This window comes from Hyaena hyaena, unplaced genomic scaffold, assembly GCF_003009895.1.
Source record: "Hyaena hyaena isolate Hyena2069 unplaced genomic scaffold, ASM300989v1 scaffold_429, whole genome shotgun sequence".
NCBI classification, from domain to species: Eukaryota; Metazoa; Chordata; class Mammalia; order Carnivora; family Hyaenidae; genus Hyaena; species Hyaena hyaena.
Window position 1 is genome coordinate 1,147,386 of NW_024081060.1, and position 25,249 is coordinate 1,172,634.

Sequence of the window (25,249 nt, forward strand, 5' to 3'; positions counted from 1 at the left end):
CTATGTAGAACTTAGTAATAAAGTAACATAGCTTTTTCTGTGAGATTACTGGGTATCTCTAGATGTTTTTATCTCATAATTCCTAACAAAATCAAAAACATAGAGATGTTAAAACTGTAAACATTATTAATCCAGAGCAAATTTTCTTAAAATAAGAAATGATATTATATATGATGTTTTGCATATAGGTTTTATAGAACATATTTTATAGACAGATTTTATATTTTATAAAATATACATTTTACTGAATACTTTTTTTCTCATGAAAACTGGATTGCTTACATTCTAATATTTAATCAGCCAAATCTCATGAAAAGTAATTCTGCAACGCTTAGCTAAAATGCCCTAATGAGATTCGGGTGTTAATAAGTCAGGAAGAGATCCTTGGCAACACTGATGTTTTATCATCCACATGCTAAATTGTCCTACATCTTTCTGTCAATGAAGTTATTCTGCAAAGATAGGATACAGAAGGCTCTACTATGACTGCTTCTTCTGTTGGGTAGCAATTAATCTTTACTCCAAAGTAATCACCCTATAATAGTTTTCTGTGTCTTTTTTGGTTTTCTTACAAGGACCACCCATGGGTAGACTGTAACAGCCACCTATTAACTTAGGTTGTCTAACCAGCATAATTTTCCATTTATTTTTAATAAACAATTCTCTTTCCTGGAAAGAAGAATCATATAGGTACCCTAAATAAAAAGGTGAGTCAACCACTCTTGAACAAATAATGAATGATTATAATTTTACTGATACTAGGGTCATACTACCTCCTAGGTGTTTAAGGACTCAGGTTAAGAGTGTGTGATAACATGATGGACTTGCCACATTAAGTTCTTTCTCTAACTCGCATAGTAAGAACACTTACCATGAGATCTGCCCTCCTAAGAAATCTTTAATTCTGCAATATAGCATTGTTAACTATACGCACAATGTTGTGCAGCAGCTCTCTAGAACTTAACCACCTTGTATAACTGAAATCTTATACCTGTTAAATAGAAACTCCCATTTCCCCTTATACTGATAGATTATCAGAAAAATGTAGATGGTGTCATTTCCTCTCAGTCTCCTTCCCTATCCTACCAAGCAGTGTGTGTCACTTCTTACTAGGTGTCTCCTCATCCATGTTTCTTTTTTCATTTCATTTATTTATTCTGAGAGAAAGAGACACTGTGTGCAAGTAGGGGAGGAACAGAGAGAGAGAGGGAGAGAAGAATCTGTAGCAGGCTCTGCACTGCCACCACAGAGCCTGATGCAAGGCTCAAACCCACGAATTGTGAGATCATGACCTGAGCCGAAATCAAGAGTCAGGTGCTTAACCAACTGAGTTAGCCAGGTGCCCCTATCCGTGTTTCTTTCATGTGCCTCTGTTATAAACCTTATAGTACTACAGTATTACTCTGTTTTCCTCTTGTGTGTGCATATGCATATGTGTGTGAATGTACATATGAGTGAATTTCTTCCTATCTGTGGATACTGCAAGGGCAGAAACAAAGGGTTATTCATTACCTTACCTATGCTCACTGCTAGGCAAACAAGTGTTCACTATCTATTTGATATACACATGGATGGATGAATGAATGAATGAACGAACAGATTTGCAAACCCTCATCAATAGACCAAGATGCTATATTCCTACATGGTCACAAGATGGCATTATGGCTCTCCACAGTTTGTCACATCATGGATACCAGGTGGAAAAACAAAAATACTTCCAGGAGACAGGATTATCTCAGGAATCAAAAGTTCCAATCACATTGAAGAGATGGCAAATATACATCTATCCCATCAAATCTTCCTGGTGTTATTTTGAAGTGAAATATATCTTTATTCAAAAACCATGAGATTGGAGGGATAATCTCTAATATTTTTCTCCCTTTTTGCATACAAATCAGTATGATTCTAAGATCATTTGCAAGGATGCAAGGGGAAGAAAACCATTTTCCCCAAGAAATGGTTTAGTTCATAAAATTTTCTGACTCAAGAGAGCTAGTCTTAGCTATTTCTTTGAAAAAAGAAGCAAGAAAAGAAAAAGAAAAGAAAAGAAAAGAAAAGAAAAGAAAATAAAATAAAAAAAGAAAAGAAAAGAAAAAAAAGAACATTACATTACATGGCTCAGTTCCTATAATAGAAGCTGAGCCTATCATTGTGATCTTAATGCTCAGGAAGTTTCAGATATCTCCTTGATTATCACTGTTGTACTCTCTGGAACAGGGAACTGTCTGGCATGGAGGCTGTTAGAACTTATCCTAAAGGCTATTTCAAGGTTAGAAACTATTAAGAAAATTCCAGGGACTGAAATATGAAACAAGCTTCCTTCATTACAGTGGAAGCAGGAGAAGGTCTTTATGCAGGGTTAGAAAGTATCGGGAAGACATCTCTGGAAAGAATTAGCACAGAACTACCTACACATCACAGAATACTTCTAAATAACAGTATTTTAGAAAGTCTTAAATGTGGAATCATTGCAGACAACTGAACTTAGAGGGAAGGTACCTCCTAAGAGGTCAGAACATTTTTTTTAATTTAAAAAAAATTATTTTTGAGAGAGAGAGAGAGAGAGACAGAGCATGAGAAAGGGAAAGACAGAGAAAGAGGGAGACAGAGAATCTGAAGCAGGCTCCAGGCTCTGAGCTGTCAGCACAGGGCCCGACACAGGGCACAAACACACAAACCATGAGATCATGACCTCAGCTGAAGTCGGAGGCTCAACCGACTGAGCCACCAGGCACCCCAGAGGTCAGAACATTTTAATAAAAAATTGAAATAGCATAACATTATATATGATAAAATATAATTATAAGCATCATCATTAGAAATGTTAGTTCTTGAACCACCACCTTGACGTGTATTTTTAAAAATCATGTATTGGGACACTTGGGTGGCTCATTTGGCTAAGTGTCCAACTCTTGGTTTTGGCTCAGATCACGATGTCACAGTTTGTGAGAATGAGCCCCACGTGGGCTGTGCGCTGACGACACAGAGTCTGTCTGGGATTCACTGCCTCCCTCTCTCTCTGCTCCTCCCTCCACTCAGGTGCACGCATGCACATTATCTCAATTTCTCTCAAAATAAACTTTAAAATAATAATAACAATAATAATAAACAAAAATCATGTATCAATATGTTTTCCAATACTTTTGTAAAAATTATAGAAAATAAATTTTAATTACTGAACACCATGTGTCAAGTTCTGTGGCATTGTCAATGTGAATCAACTGCCATTTCTGCCTTCAGGGATGCTAATGTATATTAGTTATGATGGTCAGGGAAAAACACTCTAAAATGAATACCTAAAATCGTATTTATAGATCTAGCTTAACTCCACAACAATTAAGCTGCATACCTACAGTCTCCTGCCAAACTTTCTCCTTTCCAGTACTCAAAGGACTGAATGGCAGAGGTAGATCATTGGGAACCTACTTGAAAGCATTATCAGTACTATCACCATGCTGTGGAAACACACAATATATTGGTATCATCAATATGGGGCCAAATATATGTGGTATCATTACAATCACTTGATCTGAAGAGGGCTAGTCATAAAAATTGAACAGAAAACCATATGCATGAATTTAAATCACTCTAATCCTTAAATACTTTAAGTGATCTGTTTTTCATGAAATAAAAAAGTTAAATACTTTGCTTCTGAGTTTGTTTTTTGTTTTTTAATAATATAAACAAACTTATTATAGTTTCTATGTGTGTATGTGCACATGCATGTTTTAGAGGGGAAAAAAAACCCAGAATTCTTAAGAAGTAGGTTATGCTGGCAGAAGATGATGATGCATGAAGAGAACATTTTATCCTACAGTCCAGAAGAAGATCTCCAGGCTGCTGTTCCAGAGTCCAACCCTTGTCCAGCCTCACTGAGAATATACACACTCTTCCAGAGGAAGAGAACAGAAGAGTTCTGGGGGGTGTAGTCAAACTCAAATTGGGTGAGATCATCGGGAGTTGTTTCTAATGCCAGGAAGCTTTTCAAAATTACTTCCAACACTTTCCAACATTGCTTTCCATGGTGGCGTAGGGCCGAGACTTTGATTTAAACCAGAAACTCAGGGAATCCCTGAATTAGAGGCAACCCGTTTGCCAGTATTTGGTATTCAGTGTGCTACTGAGGGAAGAGGGGTAAAGGAAAGTGTGTCCTGAGGTAAAGGTAATGAAAGTGTGCTCAAAAGAGGCAATGTGGTTTCTGACAGGCTCTGCAGACAAACTCTGACGCCTGGGATATGGAGTTCTTGAACTGATACTATAACTTCTGTACGGTTTTCCTAACCACAACTAAGGCTGTATGTGCTTCTCTTTATGCATTCAATTATCTAAATGACTGCAAAAGTAACTCGCAAAATCTAAAGAACTTTACGTATGCCAAATATAATTTTTTTTTGCCAGCTTTAAACAGAACTACTCTGCCCTCATAAAAGCAGCTCTTAATACTGGTTACTAATCTCGAAGCCAAGTTTCAGAGATTTTGTTTGTCTATGTATGCACCAAGCTTCTCTCATCTACAAATACACACATTTTTTTTCTGATCATAAAGCCTGGATTTAAAGGAGTCTGGCAAAAGTCGTCTTACCAGCAGTAGTCCAGCAGGTGCGGCGGGAGCACAGGGATGTATATGTGCTGCCAGTACATTGGGTATAGCAGGGCAACTGATCCATGGAGACAGGCAGTTAACTAAAATTTGCAAAAGGATAACAATGATAAGTAGCCGCTGATCCCCCGAACAAAAACACATGCTCAAGTTATCCACGAATAATGACAATCACAAAACGATTTATTTAGTGACCCAAATCACATGATCTTTACCAAATCTGCCAGAAAACAACAACAACAACAACAAGAAATCCTGACGTTTCAAAAGCCCCTCTGAAGAATACAGCAACAGCCAAAGTGGCTTCTTGGGCATCTTACATACACAGTGATGACTACCTGAAAATACAGCATTTGGGGTCAGGGCTTAGAACATACATAAAAGTAAAACTGAAAAACTGGGTGAGCAGCTTAGAAGACATTGTAGGAAATGACAATGCGTGCAGCACTCTTTGCGTATCACTCGGATTAATATACCACGATTAAATATGGAAAGGAAGGGAGGTTGAAAGCTCCTGAGGGATATCATTAGGGCAAATTGCCAAAGAATGAAACATGAGCCAGTCAGGAGAGTCTGGAAGCTGCACTAATACCAGGGGACCTGAATGCTCGACAGTTGGAGCTTCAGTAATGTGTGAACTGCGGGTTATGGTATCAAGAGACTCTGCTCACTGACACATAGAATGTCACTATTGACCAGCGAGCTGCCCAAGCTTGACAGCTGTACTACAGGAAGCCAAGTATATCATAATTTCATATTTAAACTGTTCATTTCAGATTAACATTTTGTTTCCTAGCTTTATATCACAACAGCTGCAAATGCATGGATGCTATCTTAAAGGTAATTGCCATTTTAATTGTTTTGTTTTGGCAAGCAGTTAACTAAATATTTTTAAATGCCTAACAAAAGGATATCACTTTATTTTCCCTGCCTCCTACTGACCCTCATCAGAATCCTTTCCGTGGGACTTTTTTTCCCCCATTTTAAATTACATTTCTGTAAGTGCTGATCGTTTTTTAATGTTTAAGGCAATAATTAAGTCAGCATTCTTCATTTTAAAGTTTTGCTCAAGTCAGCATTTCAAGCTTACTAATTAAACCATTTTATACAACTTGAAAAATTAGAATTTAAAAATAAAACCATCTGAAAATGAACCGACGACTGTCTATAAACCATCATTCCCATTTTATTATACAATAAACTTGAAACTTATACACAGTAATCAAATTAATTTAGTAAGGATAAATGTATAAAAAGCAACAACTCAATCTTAATAGAGACATTTGTCTATATTTAAGTGCAAAACTGTTCCACTATTTAAAAAAATTAAAGGAATCTAATCTGAACCAAAACCAAACAATTTTGATTAAAAGTATATCCCCCTTCATCACATGTATTTTTCCCAGTTAGATTTTTAGTTAATTTTATATGGCAACCAATGTATTTTGTTTTTATTTAGGATGCTGTCATTAAAGGATTTTATTAGTACTTTGCACTTATCAGCTTTAATACTTCATCTACAGTATTCCTTCAATGCCTATTATTTTTTAAAAAATTCCTTAATTAGAGCATACAATATGCCACTAGGAGGCATTGAAATACTTTTACTTAACAATGCCAGACATGGGTTCTGTCTTATTTGAACCCTCATAGAAGGAGATGAATTGGGGTTGATGTAACTCAGTCAAGTTCTCTGAGAGCTCAGGTATGCTCTGGTGGTAAATTTGGCATCTTTAAAGCTGTATTAACTCTTTCCATCCCTACAGTGTAACCCAATGGTTTAAAAGCACTTCCATAGTTTTGAAAGGTGGCTACTTTACCCATTTTCTCCATTTGTACACAGATGACTTTTAACACAGTTCATTTAAAACTTTTAAAAAAGGAAAATACTCCTTTTTTATTAAGAAAATAACAGTGTAACAAGAGGAATACTACATCCTCAAAATGAGGACTAAGGGTAACTGATTTTATTGAGTACAGCCAGAGTCCAAAGCACTCTATTCAATGCTATACAGATACTTTTCCCATGCCCTAGTGCTCATCCTTAAGTGAAGTTATGGATTATTCGTTAGAAAGGCACAACAATATCATCTATAAATTTGGCCTCATAGAGGGTGATTCCTTTATGTCACGAGAGAGTTAAAAATCATCTGCAATGGCCAGCATGTGACAAAGGGTCATCTCTGCTAATCAAGGTCCTCCAGAAAGAAGGAAGTTCTCCAGGATTTGGCAACTCCTTGGATATAGGGGATAGGTGACAGGGAGAGGTAAAAAATGCTACCTCTTATTAACCACAGTTTCCATCCTAAGCAACTAGAATGAATTATTTCAAGTGATACAGCAAAGGTGTCAGTTCAGGTAGAACTATAAGGCATTTGTTTTTTGCTAATATCGATTCTGTTAACTGTGAGATCTCCCCAAATGGAGATTTCCAGAGGAGGCAGAGGCATACCAAAGGTCCTCCACACTCCCCTACCAGCATGTGATAGCTATGTGACCGAAAACTAGAGAAAACACTATTGTAACATATACTTTGGGGAAAAAGATAATCAAGTAGTAAGCGAAAAAACACAACTAAGAAAAAATAAATTGACTAGGAAATTAAACACAGTTTTATATATAAGCTGTACAAAACGATAAGAATGAAGTATATCACAGATAAAATTAGGGTTCTGCCACTAAGAAGCTTGTGTAACATCTGGCATATCTGCAAAAACAAGAAGTATATGTTAGGTGATCTGTAAACATTATCTCTGCAAGATGTATTCATTGTAAGATCAGATCAATTCTAACATGATATATTCTAAGTAATAGTTAGCAATTTTGTTCCATATAGGTGATTAATACAACTAAACTATAAATCAGACCCACCTTCAAAATACATCCAAATATCATCTCTAAAACCTTTAAAGTACATGAAGTAACTAGGCAATTGGAAATATCAGAAGAAGTTACTTGCTTAATTCAAAAACCTTTTTGAGTGCCTGCTATGTGCTATCATAAATCTATATCAGGCTCTAGGGACACCATGCTGAATAGTACTGAATATGGATGGAACTTACATATTAGTAGGGAAAGCAAACAATAAAACAAAGTATATACTATGTTAGAGGTAAGTTCTATGAGGAAATCTAGAGCAGGGTAAGAGGGTAGAGAGTGACAGAGGGGCTGTTTTGTGGGGTTTAGGAGGATTAGGGACATACGCTCATGTGGTGACATCTGAACTGAGACCTGATGGATACAAGGGAGCCAACTGTTACAGCTCTGGGGAGAAGAGCATTCCAGGCAGATGAAACAATGCATTCAAAAGTCCTGAGGTGGGAACGTGGTAGGCATCCTCACAGAGGAGTAGGGAGGTCCGCATGATTAGACTGGACTAAGTGGGGGAGAGGGGGGAGGTGAGGTCAGAGAGGCAAGCAGGGTCAGAACTGGGTGGCCTTCTGGGACCATACCTCTGAAAAGAGAGTGAACTGGAACAACCAATTATTTACCTAGAACATTCTGACACCCATGCAAAACTCTGAAAACTATGTATTTCAGAAATCTGGTTTGCAGAATAAAGTACTATAAAGAAATGAGATAAATTTATAAGACAAGCAGGAAGAATCTTTTTACTTGTAAGTTATTTATAATATATTGATTCTTTAAGCACAGAGGGAAATGACAATCATAGTTCTCTGGACCAGAATTACCCAAGACTCTACGTGTGGTTCGTGATACAACTACAACTCCACACTGCTTTTCTAACGTTCTGTCAGCTGTTTCTTTAATACCACAGTTGTTCTTCACAAAAGCAAAGAGGGTGGGAAAAGAAGTTGCAGTGTTTGAGTTAGAATATATCCCAGCCACTAAGCTCTAGAAACTGAAGAAATAATAGATAAATAATAATATATATTAGGCTATAACTTTCAGAGAAAAAACAAGTTTACCAAATAAAGATTTAAGAAAAAAATCCTTACAATCTTTGTAAAATGACATATGAATATTTAAACGCACATACCATTTCACAAAGCATATGGTATATATTGAGTGGATACAGTCCCACAGTACTCACTAACACACAATAAAATAATTGGGCACATTTATCTCTCATACACTACCATTATTAAATAAGCATATATGGAAACCATATAAACAGAAAAGAACTGATAAGGCTGGCCTATAAAATCAAAGGGAGAAATTTGACAATAAAAGTGGACAATACTGAACTTAGAGAATAAAGGCACTTGGAACTTCCAGTCCCAGGTCACCAGGTCTAATGTAGATACTGTCATTGATAAAAATAATAGCAAGTGTTGATATAATGCTTACCATGTGTCACACATTGTTCTGAGTACTTGATGGGCTCAGATTCAATCCTCACAACAACCTTATGAAACAGGTTCTGTCATCATTATTCTCATTTTACAGATCAGGACATTGCACCAGAGTTATGCCAATTGCCCAAGATTACATACCTAGAATGCAGAAAACCAGGATACCAACCCAAGCAGGCTCCTGAGGCAAGCCATTGTTTTAAACTGCCTTTTGACATGCAGGCATTCAAGATTCCCAACACTATGGCGTTTAGAATGATATCTACTGGTTGAAAATATTCTATCTTAATTACACAGTGGAGACTGAGTCTTTGCACTAAGCAGACAAGAGCAAGAACAGCTCATCTTTAGAAGAAAAACTTAGGGTGTGTGACAGAAACCCAATTTACAAAACTTTCCTCAGGCATCACAATGTGCAACTTCGGCAGGAAGTTCTCTTCCAATGCAACAGATTCTCTCAGATGTGAAAAAGACAATTGATAAAAATTCTACTAGTTAATCATCTCAGTTTGCATCTGCAAGAACATTTAGTTGGAAGCCAGACTCAAGTTCTTTCCCTTGTAAAACTAAGTCATCTTTTAAACAATCAAATAGATGTATATTTTGAGGAGAAAGTCACATTATCAGATTTGAAAGGAGACCACAAGAAAACAAGCCATCTAGTGTGATGACCACAATGAAAACAGCATAATTTTAATTCAACTCACTTTGTAAGTAAAGATCTCATATGGACACAACACCACTCACACATCTCTTAGTCAGAGGGTGCCTCATTCTTATGGAAAAGTCCTACTCACTTCAGCTGAGGTTCTACATGAATTATTGAGGGGTAGATTTATATCCTCTAAGAATGTATTTATGCACAAAAACCAAGAAATATAGAGACTTCATTTGATTTTTAACTGAATCAATATTTAATTCATAAATTTATGCACTATAAATAACTATAGGTATACAGAATAAATTGCTGCAGATGGGAATGTGATAAATTCCTCACGGAATGAAAAAAAAATAGTGGAAAGGATAAAGAAACCATCTGTTTAAACACGTTCAATTTACATTCCCATTTAAGAATTTAGTCCAAAAAGATTAGCAGTAGGGTATCCGAAAACTACAAAATTATCCCAACTATAAAATATTCTTCCTTGAGCAAACTTCTAAAATTCTGATCAGTGATAGTTTTAAGAAAATATTTGGAAAGATAGCCATTTTAATAATGAAAAAAGGTAATATTTGTACATTTTTAATGTTTTTTATACTAAAACATTATTCGATATTTCATTCTCTTTCTTCATCCTATTAGGATGGCAAATTCTGCCACTTAATTACTAAAAAAAAAAAATCAACCTAGCCTAACTTCTTTCCATCATAACCAAGTCCTTTGGAAAGTTCTAATCATCTCCCAAATGATCACTGCTTTATTAGCTTTTCCTAGCCAAATAACTCTAAATTTTTCTTGCTTCCTTGGTTCTTTTATGTATTCATTCTTTTAATGATTTTTACAGGTGGGGAAACTGAGGCAAAGTTAAACCAATTGCCCAAGTTCACACAATTAGTAAGTGGGACACCAAACATGTGCCACGCATTATTAATGGTACAGGAGGTGTAGCAATGACCAAAAGATACAAAAATTCCTGCCCTTAAGGAGTCTGCCTTCTAGTCACCCTGTATAAACCACTATTAATGTCATACTAACCTCTCCTCGACCCTTTGATTCTCTATAGCTGTCACACTACACATGAATGCCAATGGCTTCAAACAAATTTCCATCACTACACGATCTTTTCCTATCACTAAATTTCCTGCTTTCTACTTCTCACTCTCAAAGTCAATTCAGTAGGAGTTTTCCTTTTCTGGAGAAGACCCATTTACCTTTCCACTAAAATTGAAGTCTATTACTACAGCACTGCTCGAATGAATCTGCCTATCTTCTCTCCTCAAAAACTTGTAGATACTGGATTCTAAAGGACTATGGATTACGATGTTCATGTGAATTATATAAAACTACATAATTTAGGCAATTATGTATGAAATAAACAGTACAGGGGTGCCTGGGTGGCTCAGTCGGTTAGGTGTTTGACTTCGGCTCAAGTCATGATCTCACGGCTCCTGGGTTCAAGCCCCGCGTCAGGCTCTGTGCTGAAAGAGCCTGGAGCCTGCTTCAGATTCCATTATCTCCCTCTCTCCCTCTGCCCCTCCCCCACTCGCACTGTATCTCTCAAAAATGAATAAATGTTAAAAAATTAAGAAAAAAAAGAAATAAACAGTACAACTAAAGAATCACTGCATTTAGCAGTTACAAAGGACCTTAGAGATCATTTTTGTTCAATTTTTTCAGTTTTTAGACAAGAAACTTCAGGATAAAAGTTAAATGGCTTATATAAAGTAATCTAATTTTTTGGTTTAGTCAGGACTGAAGCACAAATCTTTAATTTAGAAGATATTACTAATATAATCACACTGCACCTATATCTGGGGGATAATGTTTTAATAACCATTAAATAAATCCAATAGGTTGATGCTATTTTTTTTTAACTATTAGGCATCTCTGAAAATCATAATTTAAAATGTCTGTTACCAGGCACAAAATAAAACTGGTTGCAAACCATCAATACATGTTAAAGAAATAATCGCCATTGCAAAGCAATCACAAAGTTCTAAATCTTTATAATTGGGATTAAACAACTCACAACTCATAATAATATATAATTAAATGAGGATGATTAATTATACATATATATTCTAATATTTAAAATGTATATAATATTCCCATATAAACTTAACATACATATATGTATATTTAGCATGCAAATCAAAGATACGTAAGTATATGTATCTATATATGAACAAATGTATAAGCAGCTATATGCATGCGAATATTTATAGGCACACACACACTTATTAAGTTACAATGTACTGATAATTAAATGACATTAAGCCACGGCCATTATAATAGCAACTAAGTAAATACCTGGTAAAGAGATTTGTCCTTTGTGGGTCATTCTATACTTCTCCCTCTTCCTTACCTACTTTCAAACAGACTCTACATGTAACAGAAGTTTCTTTAAAAGTGTTTCTAAAACTCAACTTCATCTTCCTCTATGGTCATTGTCCTAGTTCAGGAGCTAGTCATTCCTTGCTTTTTTATTACTGCAACAGCCTTAAACTAGAATCCTGTTAGTAGGAATTTCCCTACCCCATTTTTTTCTTCTATAATGCCACCAGTGTTCTCTTTCCCCAAATAAAACTGGTCATATTATGTACCTCATTTGCCTCCCTACAATCTGTTGGATAAAATCTAAGCCCCTTAATTTAGCAAACATGTTTCTTCACAATCTGGCTACTGTTTATCTCTCCAACTACATTAGGTAGCACAGCATTTCTCTCTCTCTCTCTCTCTCTCTCTCTCTCTCTCTCACACACACACACACACACACACACGTTAAACAAGTAAACATTTCCTACACAAAACACAAACTCCTTTCAGAGAACCAGTGTCATACTGAAGTCTACTCCTGAATCTACTACGCTCCCTCTCACATTTTCCATATTAGAGTTTTTACCACATTGGCTGGCCTTGGTTCACTTGACACTATAGAATTTATTTTTTTTAGTTGATACTTATTTATTGATATTTATGATTCTAATTAATAACTTTAAAATTCCCAGTACATAATACCTGGTGAATAAAAATATGCATCAATGCACAAATGAATAAATCAATACTGTTACACTTGATCTTTGGAAAACTTTACCAATGTTAAATATTTCCTTCAAAGTAAAGGTCTTTCTTCTCAAATCGTTAGCTATTATTTACTCTTTTCATAACGCTACTTTATCGCTGTAGGAAATCACAATAAAATATCTGATTCATGGAAGCTTTGCCTTTAAAATATTGCCCATAAACTCCAAATTCACTCTTTGTTACCTGTAATAATGGCTCTGTGCCCTTGATAATTTTTTCTTTTCCAGATAGCCTCATGTCAGTAGAAGACACTGTAGAACTCTGTCGGTACGGGGCACTGGAGACACACTGCAGGAGGAAAGTATTTTTGCTTCCTGCTCCGGTGTGCTCTCAGGGGGGGGGGTCTGACAGGGCCTGTGCTTCTCCAGGGTTTGGCTCTGGCAGGGCACCCTGGCCAGCAATGCCCAGCAGTAACACCTGGGAGCTTCTTCAACAGGTTTTTGTTTTGTTTTGTTTTTGAGAGAAAGAAAGAGGCAGAGTGGGAGTTGGGGAGGGGCACAGAGAGAGGGAGACAGAATCCAAAGCAGGCTCCAGGCTCTGAGCGGTCAGCACAGAGGCCAACGTGGGGCTCGAACTCATGAGTATAAGATCATGACCTGAGCTGAAGCTGGATGCTCAACCAACTGAGCCACCCACGGGTGCCCCTACAGCAGGTTTTATAGCAGAATGCTTCTGGTGAGATAGCCCCCCATGACAATCAGCTAGCCACCTGGTGACAGGTTAATTACATTGGAAGTCTTCCTTCATGGAAGAGGCTGAAGTCTGTCCTCATTGGAGTAAAGGATCTGGGTAAGGTCTTCTCTGACTATAATGTTTCTGCCAGTAACCAAAATCATTAGATGCACAGAATAACATGTCCATCAGCATGACATTCTGTACAGCATTGAGTCTCATCCAGGTATTCATTTAATAGCAAAATAAGTAAAGCTATGGGCTCAGGCCTATTAAGTTAACTAGTCTTACCCATTAATAACCTAGAAGCAACTAGCCTAATTGAATAGTAGAACAGCTTCCTGAAGATTCAGTTGTGGTGCCAGTCGGGAATGATATCCTGAAAGGGTAGGATTCTACGTGACATGATGCAGGATACGCTTTAAATCAGAAAGCATTTTATGGTGCTATTTCTCCCACAGCCAGAATACATGGGACCAGGAATCAAAGGGTAGAAGTGAGAATGACTGTCTCGTTATTATACTTAATAACCCGTGTGCATAAGTTCTATCTCCAGTCCCAGCAGTTTATAAAGAGCTCTTTTGACCTGGAGATCTTATCTCCCAATACAGAAATACTTCCATGTGAACTGGAAGATGAGATCGCCACATAGCCATTTTGGACCAATTATTGTCACTGAACCAACAGGCTAAAATTTGGGGTTAATCTAATAGCTGGAGTGATTGATTTCATTAACCAAAGGGAAATTGAGTTGCTTTTACACAAAAGAGGCAAAAAGGACCATGTATGGAACCAGGAAGTTCTCTGGGGTACCTTTTAGTATTTCTATGCCTAAGAATAAAGCTTAATGGAAAACTATAGCAATAACACACCAAAATATGCAGAGGGACCCCTGGGTGGCTCAGTCAGTTGAGGGTCTGACTTCAGCTGAGGTCATGATCTTATGGTTTAGTTCATGAGTTCAAGTCCCGCATCAGGCTTGCTGCTGTCAGCTCACAGCACACCTCGGATCCTCTGTTCCCCTCTCTCTGCACCTCCCCAACTCATGCTCTCTCCCTCAAAAATAAACGTAAAACAAGCAAAAATATTGTGTATTCAGACCCTTTTGGAGTGAAAGGTCATATCACCACACCCGGTCTAGAATCCAACCATCTGAGGTTCTGGCTAGGGTGAGGGAAATATGAAATGGCCAATGAAACAAGGAAGCCATAAATACCAGTACTGTCTCATGATCAGTTACAGAAACAAGGGATATAGTTGCTTTGCGTGTTTTTCATTTGCCTTTCACATGCACATGTTCATTTTTATCTGCTTATTATTTTTTCTTCTACTTCCCGTTTTTATATTACATATAGGTTGTTGGTGATTAACAGAAATTTAAATGTGATTGCAGCTGAATAATTACAATGACTCCTGGGACTGTGCTTTCCGTCATCTGGGGAAATGTCTACATTGGTAAAAAGGATAGCTCTATCTTAAAGGACGATATATAGATTTGATTTGTTGTTGCATAGGAAGGACAAATGTGTACAGAAGGGTTTAAATGGAAGATGAGTATCCAAAGGGGTGAACTGTACCAGTTACCCATTTACTGCCTAACTTACCCCCATATTGTCTTATCTATGAAAATGAATCTGTGCCCCTTAGCTATTTATTCCTTTTAACTTCTGGCATGATATTAAGCTTTGTCAGGAAAGGACACTGAAGAGACATTTCAGGAAGAAAGGGTTTTGTTTCCTGGTTCAAGGGTGCTCACTCAGACGACTCCTGCAGAGCTTATGGCTTGTCAGGGACCTGGCTTCCTCAAGGCCCAGGTCCTGTAGCTCAGATGGCTACAAAGCCCCCGTGTAACAGGCAGCTCCTGTAGTACCTGAGTCCTACAAATTATAGTGGCCAGCACTCCCCACCACGAGCAGTTCTGAAGCAGTAGCGCCTCTGCCTCCTGCAATGCTTGCAGCCTTTCCAGAACCTGGCTGCTATAATGCAGGAAGCTTCTGCCTGTGGTTACTGCAGTGTGTAACTGTCACTAGTACCAACAGCTTCTCTTGGCACCACCCTCCCCTCCTTCAATGGCATTTCATGCGAGTGTCTCTAGTGAGACAACTCTGATAAACAGCTTTCCCTCAGGTGAGCTCACAGCAGTGTGTTGCCAGCAAGGTATCTCTCTGTGAACAGATTCCACAGCACTCCTACGGTGCCTTTCTAGCAAGTTTGAAAGGATGATGTCTGTCCTCCAAAGGGCAGGTTTCCAACAAATTCTGCTAGTGTAGCACCACCAAAACTTCTAATGGGCCATCTAAATGAGCCATGGCTCTTCCCTCTTCAGTGAGGTCTAGATCTCAGGCCCAGACGGGGTTCCTTCCTTGGGTATTCTACCTCAGTCCGAATTCTAAGCTCAGTAGTGGCTTTATATATGCTATGCCTATATTCTTTGGCGTTCTCTTCACTGCTTGCTAGCCTCTCCCTTGTCACTCTAGTCCTTTGTCTTAGCTTTAAATTTTTTATGTTAAACTTTCCTTGATCAACATACTGTATATTTTCTCTCAGCTAATTGGACCCAGACTGATACAGACAGTTTGGCCTCATTATCTTACCTGTAAGAACTGTCTGATATGAGTCATGCACTCCATAAATGAGAAGTAGTTCACTGAATGAACGAGTAATCATCGTCATAAGAAGAAAGCACTAGGTTTTCTACCTAGGACTATATGAAGGCCAAAGATACCAAACCAAGTTCCTGTAGAGGCCAAACAAGAGTCAACATAGCAACAGAAATTAATAAAGCTGAAAAGAGTTCAAGATGTACTAAAGTTCTTCCCTAAGGAATTATAATTTTGGCACAGACTTTTTCAAAAATTAAGATTCTCTAGTAGAAAATGGCTAAACACAAATCTTTTAAAAGACAAAGCCTACATGAAAAGTAGCCTCTAACTTATAAACTTAGAATTTATGAAATCTTTATTGCTATTATTATTACTACTATTACTTAAAGAGGCAAGTGTCAAAGGGACAATCAAACAGACACATTTTTACTTGTCAAAAACACAAATTTCTACTCCGGCATTTTTAGTATCAGATGGACACTCTCTATTTCATAATACAATTAATAAAAATGTTATTTTAAAAACTTTTTTCTGATATCCACAATTTAAAAAATTAGTTTTAAATATACAAACACACACACGCACACACACACACACCATGGTTCTAAGCTGCAAAGAGATAAATATCTAATACAAGTCTTCCACAAACTCACTAGTAATTCTAACTTGACAGAAAGTATGTGGTAAGTAGTACAGTAGTTCAGGGATGAAAGAATATAATGGCAGTTACTGATAGAAATTAAACCTCTGAAGAGCAAACCAGATTTTGGAAAACATTCAGAGGGATGAAGACGGAAGAATTCAAAACACATTTGAAGAAGACCCAAAAAAGTGCAGTTTCGAGCACGGACTCAAAAATCATTGCTAGAAGGCTACTATGTATCAGCACTGTCCTAAGAGGTAGGCTTACTGTAGTGACTGGACCAAGTAAGGTCCCTGCCTCAAGTTTACAGAAAGTGATGATGAAGTTAAAGAGCACGCGGCTCAGAGTGCGCACTGTGTAATTCCTGGCTAAAAGGACTCCTCCAATCATCACCATCATTTTATGTTAATGGAGATAATGCTAACATGCAGTGTAAACATCTGAAAACAGTATTTGTGGGAAGCGACAACTGCCTGAATTAAGACAAGCTGGAATGGAGTGCAGGGGTCACAGAAGAATGGGTTGAGGAGGAAGGATCTACAGAACTTAGGTGGGGGAGGAAGATGAGACAGAGGAGAGGATTCCCTCAATCAGCCCCTGAGCAGGATAAGGAGATTATAGGCAAAAGATAATGTGGTCCATTCAGGACATACTGGGTGAGGTAGCCAGTGAGTTACGCTGAAGTATAGGAAAGGTCATCAGAAGAGAAAACCTTGCCTATCTGCAAAATAAAAAAAAAAAAAAAAAAAATTGTACTGTGTAAAAACATAAATATAAAAGGTACATTTAAAAATAAACCCATTGCTCTCAATAGTAGTTTTACTAAGGAAAGAGAAACAATACATATATAATTGTTCAGAGGAGCGGTATGCATGTCAAATAATACATTGGTAAGCAGAATTCTTAACCTACAGTTTCAGCTGACATAATTGATTGCTATGGGCTTTGGGAAAAATTAAAAATCTAAAAATTGTTCCTAGAATATGTCTCCCTGAAAGGTCTTGATAACAATTTTGAAGTGCACTATTTTGCTTCAGCTTTAAAAACACAAGGCGTGCAAAAATACACTTCAACAGTCCTAACTAGGAACTAGACCTGGATAATCTTTATTCTCCCACCAACTGTTCAATTCTTAATCTCTAGAAACATTCTCTGAGCTTCAGGTTTCAGATTAAATGCTGATGCAGGTGGTACCATTAAGAGACAAATCAAGAATATGTAAAATCCAGATGGAGAGGTTAAAATCCTCCGGATTCCCCTTCAGTCTAAACCTATAAAATCTACATTTAATAGCTGATTTTTCCAGAGACCATAAGATTTCTTTTTGCATACACCCTTGATGGAATTAATGAGAGAAGGAGAGAAAAGCATATGCTTAAATGCCTGGGGGCAACTAGAACAAAGGAAGAAATTCCAGTTTATTAACACAATTCCAATACTCATAGCATATTGCTTGCTCTCAATATTCCAGAAAGAACTAGCACTATACAATCCAATCTCTGTAACTAATGTGCTTATAGGCTTTAAGAGGGTGATATTTACCAGCTAAATATTGGTCAAAATAGTAGCTAACATTTAGACATCTGCTTTAAAGGGAAGCATCTCTTCCACCTGCTTCTACAGGCCACAAAGATACACTCTAGTTAACATATTACTGACAGGATGATGAGAAAGCTCCTGTCAGATGCTGGCCAGCCGGGTGTTTGAGACAAAATACACAGCCCCAGCTGACTAGTTAAAGAAAGTCTGGTGAGGTACAATTATAGAGGCATATGACAAGACTTCATGCCTGACTGATTTGAGAACCAATGACATGACTTTAAACAGCAATCTTCTCTACCTCTGGTCACAAAACAGCAATAAGTCAACTGATATACTCTTGTAATATCATGATTTATTGCTTTGCTTTGAATACATGAGACTTTGGTGTGATGTTCTGCTAGTCTACTCAAGATTCACTTGGGGCTAAAACATCTAGGACCTGCCTACAGCATGTATAAAATCAATGTTCTTGTTCAGGATTACCAGGAACCCTTCTGTGTGTAGTTGATAATGTATATACCAATAGAATAAACACTAACTTGTTTATGTCCCAATTCATAAAACTTAAACACAAAAAAATGTAATCATGGGTTCTAACAAAGTCCCACGCTTTAGTGGGCAGGGAGATGGGATCAATGGATGATGGGGATTAAAGACGGCACTTGTGGTGAGCACCGGGTGTTGTATGTAAGTGAGGAATCACTAAATTCTACACCTGAAGCTATGTTACATATATGTTATATAAATGGGTTTTTAAAAAAATTGAAAAAACAAAACAAACAAAAAAATACAACACTTCAGTGGGGAGGGGGACTCATTAAAAGTGTAAAAATGTAATACTACTCTTGACACTTCTGCTAACATATTTCAGAATTATTTTTTTTTATTTTCAAGTTAATGTCTATAAATTACAAATTATAATTTTAACTACAAACATCACCTAAGAAAAGATCTTTAAGTTAGCTGATTTCCTCCCAGTGTATCTTCACTAAAACACCCAGCAAGCTCTAAGGTTGACAAATATGGTTCTAATAAAATATGAGTTTTATTAAAGAGTAAACTCACACAAACAAAATTCCTAAAACTATTAATAAAATTATAGATATAAAGATGCGTTAAGTTACACGTACTCTTCCAATAGTTAAAATTTTGGCTATGATTTAAAACATGAAAAATGAGTAAAACAATATCTTGCATTAATACTAAATACAGTACAGTCTTCATGGTATATAAAATGAGAATGTAAAAAGCTTAAAAGTCAGTCAATTCATTGATACTTAACTATTCCTTGGATGTTTCAGAGGTTTTACTAAATTCTTCCTAAAATATAGTTTATTTCTAATTTACGTTATAAAACTAGTCTTTGACCTTAAATGTTACTATGCATGGAATTTACAGCAGAAATAGAAATAGATATATGAATTTTTCAAGATAGATTTAAGTAAAACAGCTTCCCCCACATAAGGGTAAGGAGATCATGAAAGCAAGCTTGAATTATGTTTCTTTTATCAGTACTACTGCCCCAGATAATGAACTAAAACGAAGCTGGTAACTTAGAAGTGACATCCCCATCAAGTTTTCATGAATTGTCTTAAACAGTTGGTAAAAGTTTCAAACATAAGAAACAACTCCCTGAATAATACCAAGCCTTTATTAAAATAATTTTATTATTTAATTCAAATAAAGTTAAAGGGTAGGCATGTTCATTTTTACTCTAAACTGCAGATCTAACCTACTATAAAATTATAGCTTATAATCATTAGAATCATTAGATTCAATCATTTGAATAGACATTGAATGTTATGCAGATACAATTCTCAGCACTCCAAATATATGTATATTATGTATGTATATATACATATGTGTTTCTATAGCTATAGAGACAGACATAGAAATATCTCCTTAATCTTTACAACAATCCTATGTGATTTATAACTACTATTACTACCATTCTCCCAGTTTACATGTGAAGAAACAGAGTCACAGAGAGGTTATCCAACTATTAAGAAGTGTTTACAAATTGCAATAAAGAGAAACACCAATATTTTATAATAATCATATACTCAAATTTATTTCAAATGTTTTTGTAAATAGGGAAGCGTATATGTTTATTCACATAGCTCTCTCCTGTACTTTATTTAACCTCTGCTCAATACTACCTCATTAAAGCTTTCCATGACCACCCTAGGTAAAATTGAGGCCTGCACCTCACCTTTCACCCTACACACACACTCTCTTTATCACTTATCCCTTGGTACTCACCATAATAAGACATAATAGCTATTTTTATTCATTCATTTCTTTATCTGTTTCATCGGTTCAGTATAAGTTCCAACAGTGTTTGGACTTTACTTTGCTTACTAATGAATTCTAAGTGCCTAGAAATCAGACTTTTGTATTTCAAGAGCTAGATTAAAACCATATATCAAAAAAGTATGTAGATATTGTCTAGTAAATACACATAGAACATTTCTAAGTCTGCAGAGGTTCGTAGGTCTTTTTGTGAAATGCTCAATACATTCTACTCTACCATATAGTAGGCTTCATGATAAGAATTAGTTCCTAGGCCTCTGAGACAGTTTGTACAATCTTTTTAATCTTCAGGACAATATCCATATAGAAATATTATTTATACTCTTGAAAAAAAACATGTTTAAGAAATAAGAAGGAAGAGAACAGGGAGAAGAAAGAATGGTTTTATTTCCATGGTAAATCAAAAATAGAAAAGCAAATATATAAAAAGTACCAAATGATTCAGATTAAATTTTTCAGTATCATTTTAAGAAAATGCAAATGACCTGCCAGGACTTGTGCTTGTTCTCTGATTGTACTACATTACATCAGGTCTCCACACGTAGTCCTTTAAATGTATATAATGTGTTTTTCAATATGTAGTACATTTTCAATTTTTTTTGGAAAAGTAGGTATATCAACATTGTAATTCAAAATCTCAAAACTGTATTTTTTCAAATAAAGGGTAATGGAAATAAACCAAAATTAGAATCAGGACACTCAGCTTCACTACCTGCTTGTAATTAGCTATTTGGCCTTTAGGTGACCATTTAAGCCTCTCTAAACCTACATTTTTTCATTGTTGAATACTACGTAGATATCCTACAGAACTCCTAAAACTGCTTCTAATGTACTAAAACTTTATAAAACAAAGTGTTTTTATTTCTACTATGGGAGAATGAAACATAAAAAGATTACCTTATTCTTATCAAGTAACCAAATTTGTCAGGAAGCAAATTCATACAACATTAAATGTTTTTAATAAATATCTTGTTCATTACTCAAAATTACATTTATATTTATGTTAAACATTTTAAAGTAAAATATGACAATTTTAATACTTAGTAGAAAAAAGTTACAAAATCTAGCAAAATACTTTTGAATATTTCTCTCTGACCCAAGAGAACTCTTATTCTCACTGCCTTTACCACAGTAATGAAGACCTTCCAAAAGAACATTTCAGTGAGTAGCATAAAACCTGTGATTAAAAAAACAGAATGCTACTTTGACTTTTAAGTTATTATCAGCCTGAAGAGCTCCTCCAAATCAGAACTATTATAGAATCCACTCCCAAACCCCTACTTGGCAACAAAGATGAATCTACCTATTACCAGGTTAGGATAGCAGCTATTATCATGGCCCCTTGATTTCTTTCAAGTAGTTCCAATGGAAAAAGCCACAAGTGAATAATAAAGATCTCATAATAGCTCTTAAGAATTCTTTATATGGTAGAAGGCACTAAAATGAACTCTGGAGAGTTAAAAAGAAAAAAAAAAAAACCCTCTCATCTCCTGATAAGAAAAAATAATTAACCTGACTTAATGCATCTGAGAAGGCCTTCTATAAATCAGACTTTTGTATTTCAAGAGCTAGATTAAAACCATATATCAAAAAAGTATGTAGATATTGTCTTGTAAATACACATAGAACATTTCTAAGTCTGCAGAGGTTCGTAGGTCTTTTTGTGAAATGCTCAATACATTCCACTTAAAAGGAGAAGTGTGAAGTACTTACAGTGCTTAATTTGCTAGAGGTAATAATGACGCGCCTCTCATGTAACATGCTGGCGTACAGTTGCAGCATATTATTCACATCCACGGCAACAAAATATTCTGTAAGATTTCTCTGTACAAGTGAAGAGTGATTGTGTAAGTTATAGCTCATGGTGATTATGAAGGAAAATATTTTATACATTTACCAACAAGTCTTAAGGTTCAAAGGAGGTTGTTATTAAAAATGGTATTCATTAAAATAATTAAATGTAATACTATTCTGCTGCTACACGAAGCATGTAACATTCTATTATTATTTGAAACATAATCCTACCCCTAGGAAAATGTTTCTCAGAGGGTAATCAGAGGATCACACATTTTCCACTCCCCCTTCCCAAGTACTTCTAAAAGAAGCCCATTTCCTAGGCCCCCATTGTAGACCTGCTGAATCGTAATCTTCAGGGTATGGCTCCAAGAATCTGTTTTTTAAGAAAGTATTCCTGGTAATTTTCATATACACTGACTGAAGTTTGAGAACTGCTGTTCCAGAAAATACATTTGAGTCTTTTTATGTTTGTCAATCACTTGGCAGACAGCATCATTGTTGGATACTATGTACTATGTACAGGAACCCAGAGGACGAGATGGGTTCATAAAGCAGATCTTTGGGGGCGCCTGGGTGGCTTAGTCGGTTAAGCGTCCGACTTTCGCTCAGGTCATGATCTCGCGGTTCGTGGGTTCGAGCCCCGCGTCGGGCTCTGTGCTGACTGCCAGCTCAGAGCCTGCAGCCTGTTTCAGAGTCTGTATCTCCCTCTCCCTCTCTCTCTGACCCTCCCCTGCTCACGCTGTCTCTCTCTCTCTCCTAGAAATAAATAAAACATTAAAAAAAAAAAATAAAGCAGATCTTTGGTCCTTTATTAAGGAAAATCCCTTTATATCCCACAACAGACCTGCTCTATGCTACCAAACCCAAACAAATCTTGGTGTTAGCCTAATTTGATTCCTTGATTTAATACTTTATACTATTTTCCCCACATATGAATAAAATTGGGATAAACTACATTAACTTCAATATTTAGATCCTCTCTTTCTTAGTTTTTAACTTCTGTACTCAAACTTAAGCATATCAGAAAGTTATAAAGTAATGAAGAGACTGAATAAGATATGATAATCAACTGAAACCTTAGTACCGAATAGACTATGACTTAGAAGGCCTAAACTTTTTCAACTGGGCAAGGAAACAAGAAATCCAATTGTTTCTTCACTTTCCAAAAGGCAGAAATTCTACCAGGACAAACGAGCAATGGCAGGGCACATAACAGAAACTATGAGTGAGTGATGCCGAATTTAGTGGGGAGAAATTCATTTGTTGTTTTCCGTCTCTGAAACCTATCTTAGCTTCAAATTCAACTCTTCATATACAAAATCACTTTTATGGCATTTAACATTAGTATTTTTCCTATAATATCAAAGAAAGTAATTTCTAGATGGAAAAATACTTCTCAACATAGAATGCTGTGCTAATAATCTATTTCAGGCCCATATTCAAAACAGCTTCATCTAGTCTTTTCATAGGACTTATCTGGACTCATCTGTACTAAATATACCACTGACAGTCTAGGTTTGATACTGGAAAATTCACAACTGTCTTCCCAGATGTCACTCACTCATAACCCATGTACTTTTGGTAAACACTTAGTAGGTCTGAAAACATTTGGGGAAGAACAGTAGAGTCCAAAAAATATAAAAGTATTTCTGGAATTTTTTTTTCCTACTGATGTATCTTTTACTGTTTATGGAATTATTTCCACTGATTCATTGTATCTTTCCAAGGGAAGTTAAAAAAATTACCTAAGAGAAAATTTCCTTTTCACACAGCCACCAAAAGCCTGTCACTTCTACCTGACATGTAAATCTTTCTAAAAAATATTAATTTGTAATAATTATTAAAACACTGAAAATATTTCTAATATGACTACATTATTAGGACTCTAATTAAAATACAACATTTAGCAATCATTTCTTCTAGTACCCCTAAAGGCCTACAAAATCTGTATCACTTAAATTAAAATCAAGGAACCAAGCCCAAAACACTAAGATATTCATAGAATCATACAAGTTATCTAAAATAGTACAGTCAGTTCACTAAAGAAACTATGTGTGAAATATTTCCCATTGCCAGTATCATTCCTCCCAAGAAGTAAAGTCATCTGAGATATTTTCTTCTACCTGATCCAGGGGTCTCAGGATGTCACTTATTACATATGATCCTACTAAACTATCTCATTGGTAGAAACAGTTTTTCTGATAAAATTTTCCTTACCTACACCCAGATATTAAGGGATTAAAGTAGCAGACACAATAAAGATGAAAAAGGGATAACACCATTATTACTTATTTCTTCATTATTTCTAGAAAAAGGGATAACACCATTATTACTTATTTCTTCATTATTTCTAATAAAAATGGATAGTTAAAATGTATTCTATTTCTCTATACAGAAATTCTTTTTTAAAAAAAATTTTTAATGTTTATTTATTCTTGAGACAGAGAGAGACAGAGCACAAGCAGCGGAGGGGCAGACAGAGAGGGAGACACAGAATCTGAAGCAGATTCCAGGCTTTGAGCTGTCAACACAGCCTGATGCGGGGCTTGAACTCACAAACTGTGAGATCATGACCTGAGCTGAAGTCGGACGCTCAACCAACTGAGCAACCCAGGTGCCCCTCTCTATACAGAAATTATTAAATGGTGAGATTGAAATAAATAAAATTCATAATATGCGTGGCATAAAAAACATAGAAAACAGAAACTTACACTCTCAGGAATTGTTGGGAGTCGACTTATATCTGGGGCAATGAAGTAGGAATGCTAATAAATAGAAAGAAATCACATAAGAAAAGTAGAATTAAAATTCATTAGAATTATATATACTTTGAGAAAAAATAAAAAAAAATACCAACTAAATGAATAAACGCCGAGGATTAACATTCAGGATTTGCTGAATTTGAGAGATTCTTCAATAAGACAGCAGGTTTATATGAGATTGAACAATAACTTTCTCATACAAAGAGTTAACTGTTCATTAAAACTATTTAATTTCAAAATTCAAATGAGAATCCTG

The 25,249-nt window shown here is 36.1% G+C and overlaps 1 protein-coding gene across 4 annotated transcripts in view; it reads right to left on the minus strand.

Annotated features, from left to right (window-relative positions):
• Window positions 1–25,249, minus strand: part of DENND1B (DENN domain containing 1B) — a 241,859-nt gene that overhangs the window by 94,240 nt on the left and 122,370 nt on the right. For all 4 annotated transcript variants that reach the window (XM_039252678.1, XM_039252682.1, XM_039252680.1 and 1 more), the window contains 3 exons: window positions 24,943–24,996; window positions 22,148–22,258; window positions 4,583–4,683 (listed from right to left, as the gene is read on the minus strand). In XM_039252678.1, the coding sequence (XP_039108609.1) occupies window positions 4,583–4,683; window positions 22,148–22,258; window positions 24,943–24,996 (266 nt within the window). The remainder of the gene's footprint in view (window positions 1–4,582; window positions 4,684–22,147; window positions 22,259–24,942; window positions 24,997–25,249) is intronic.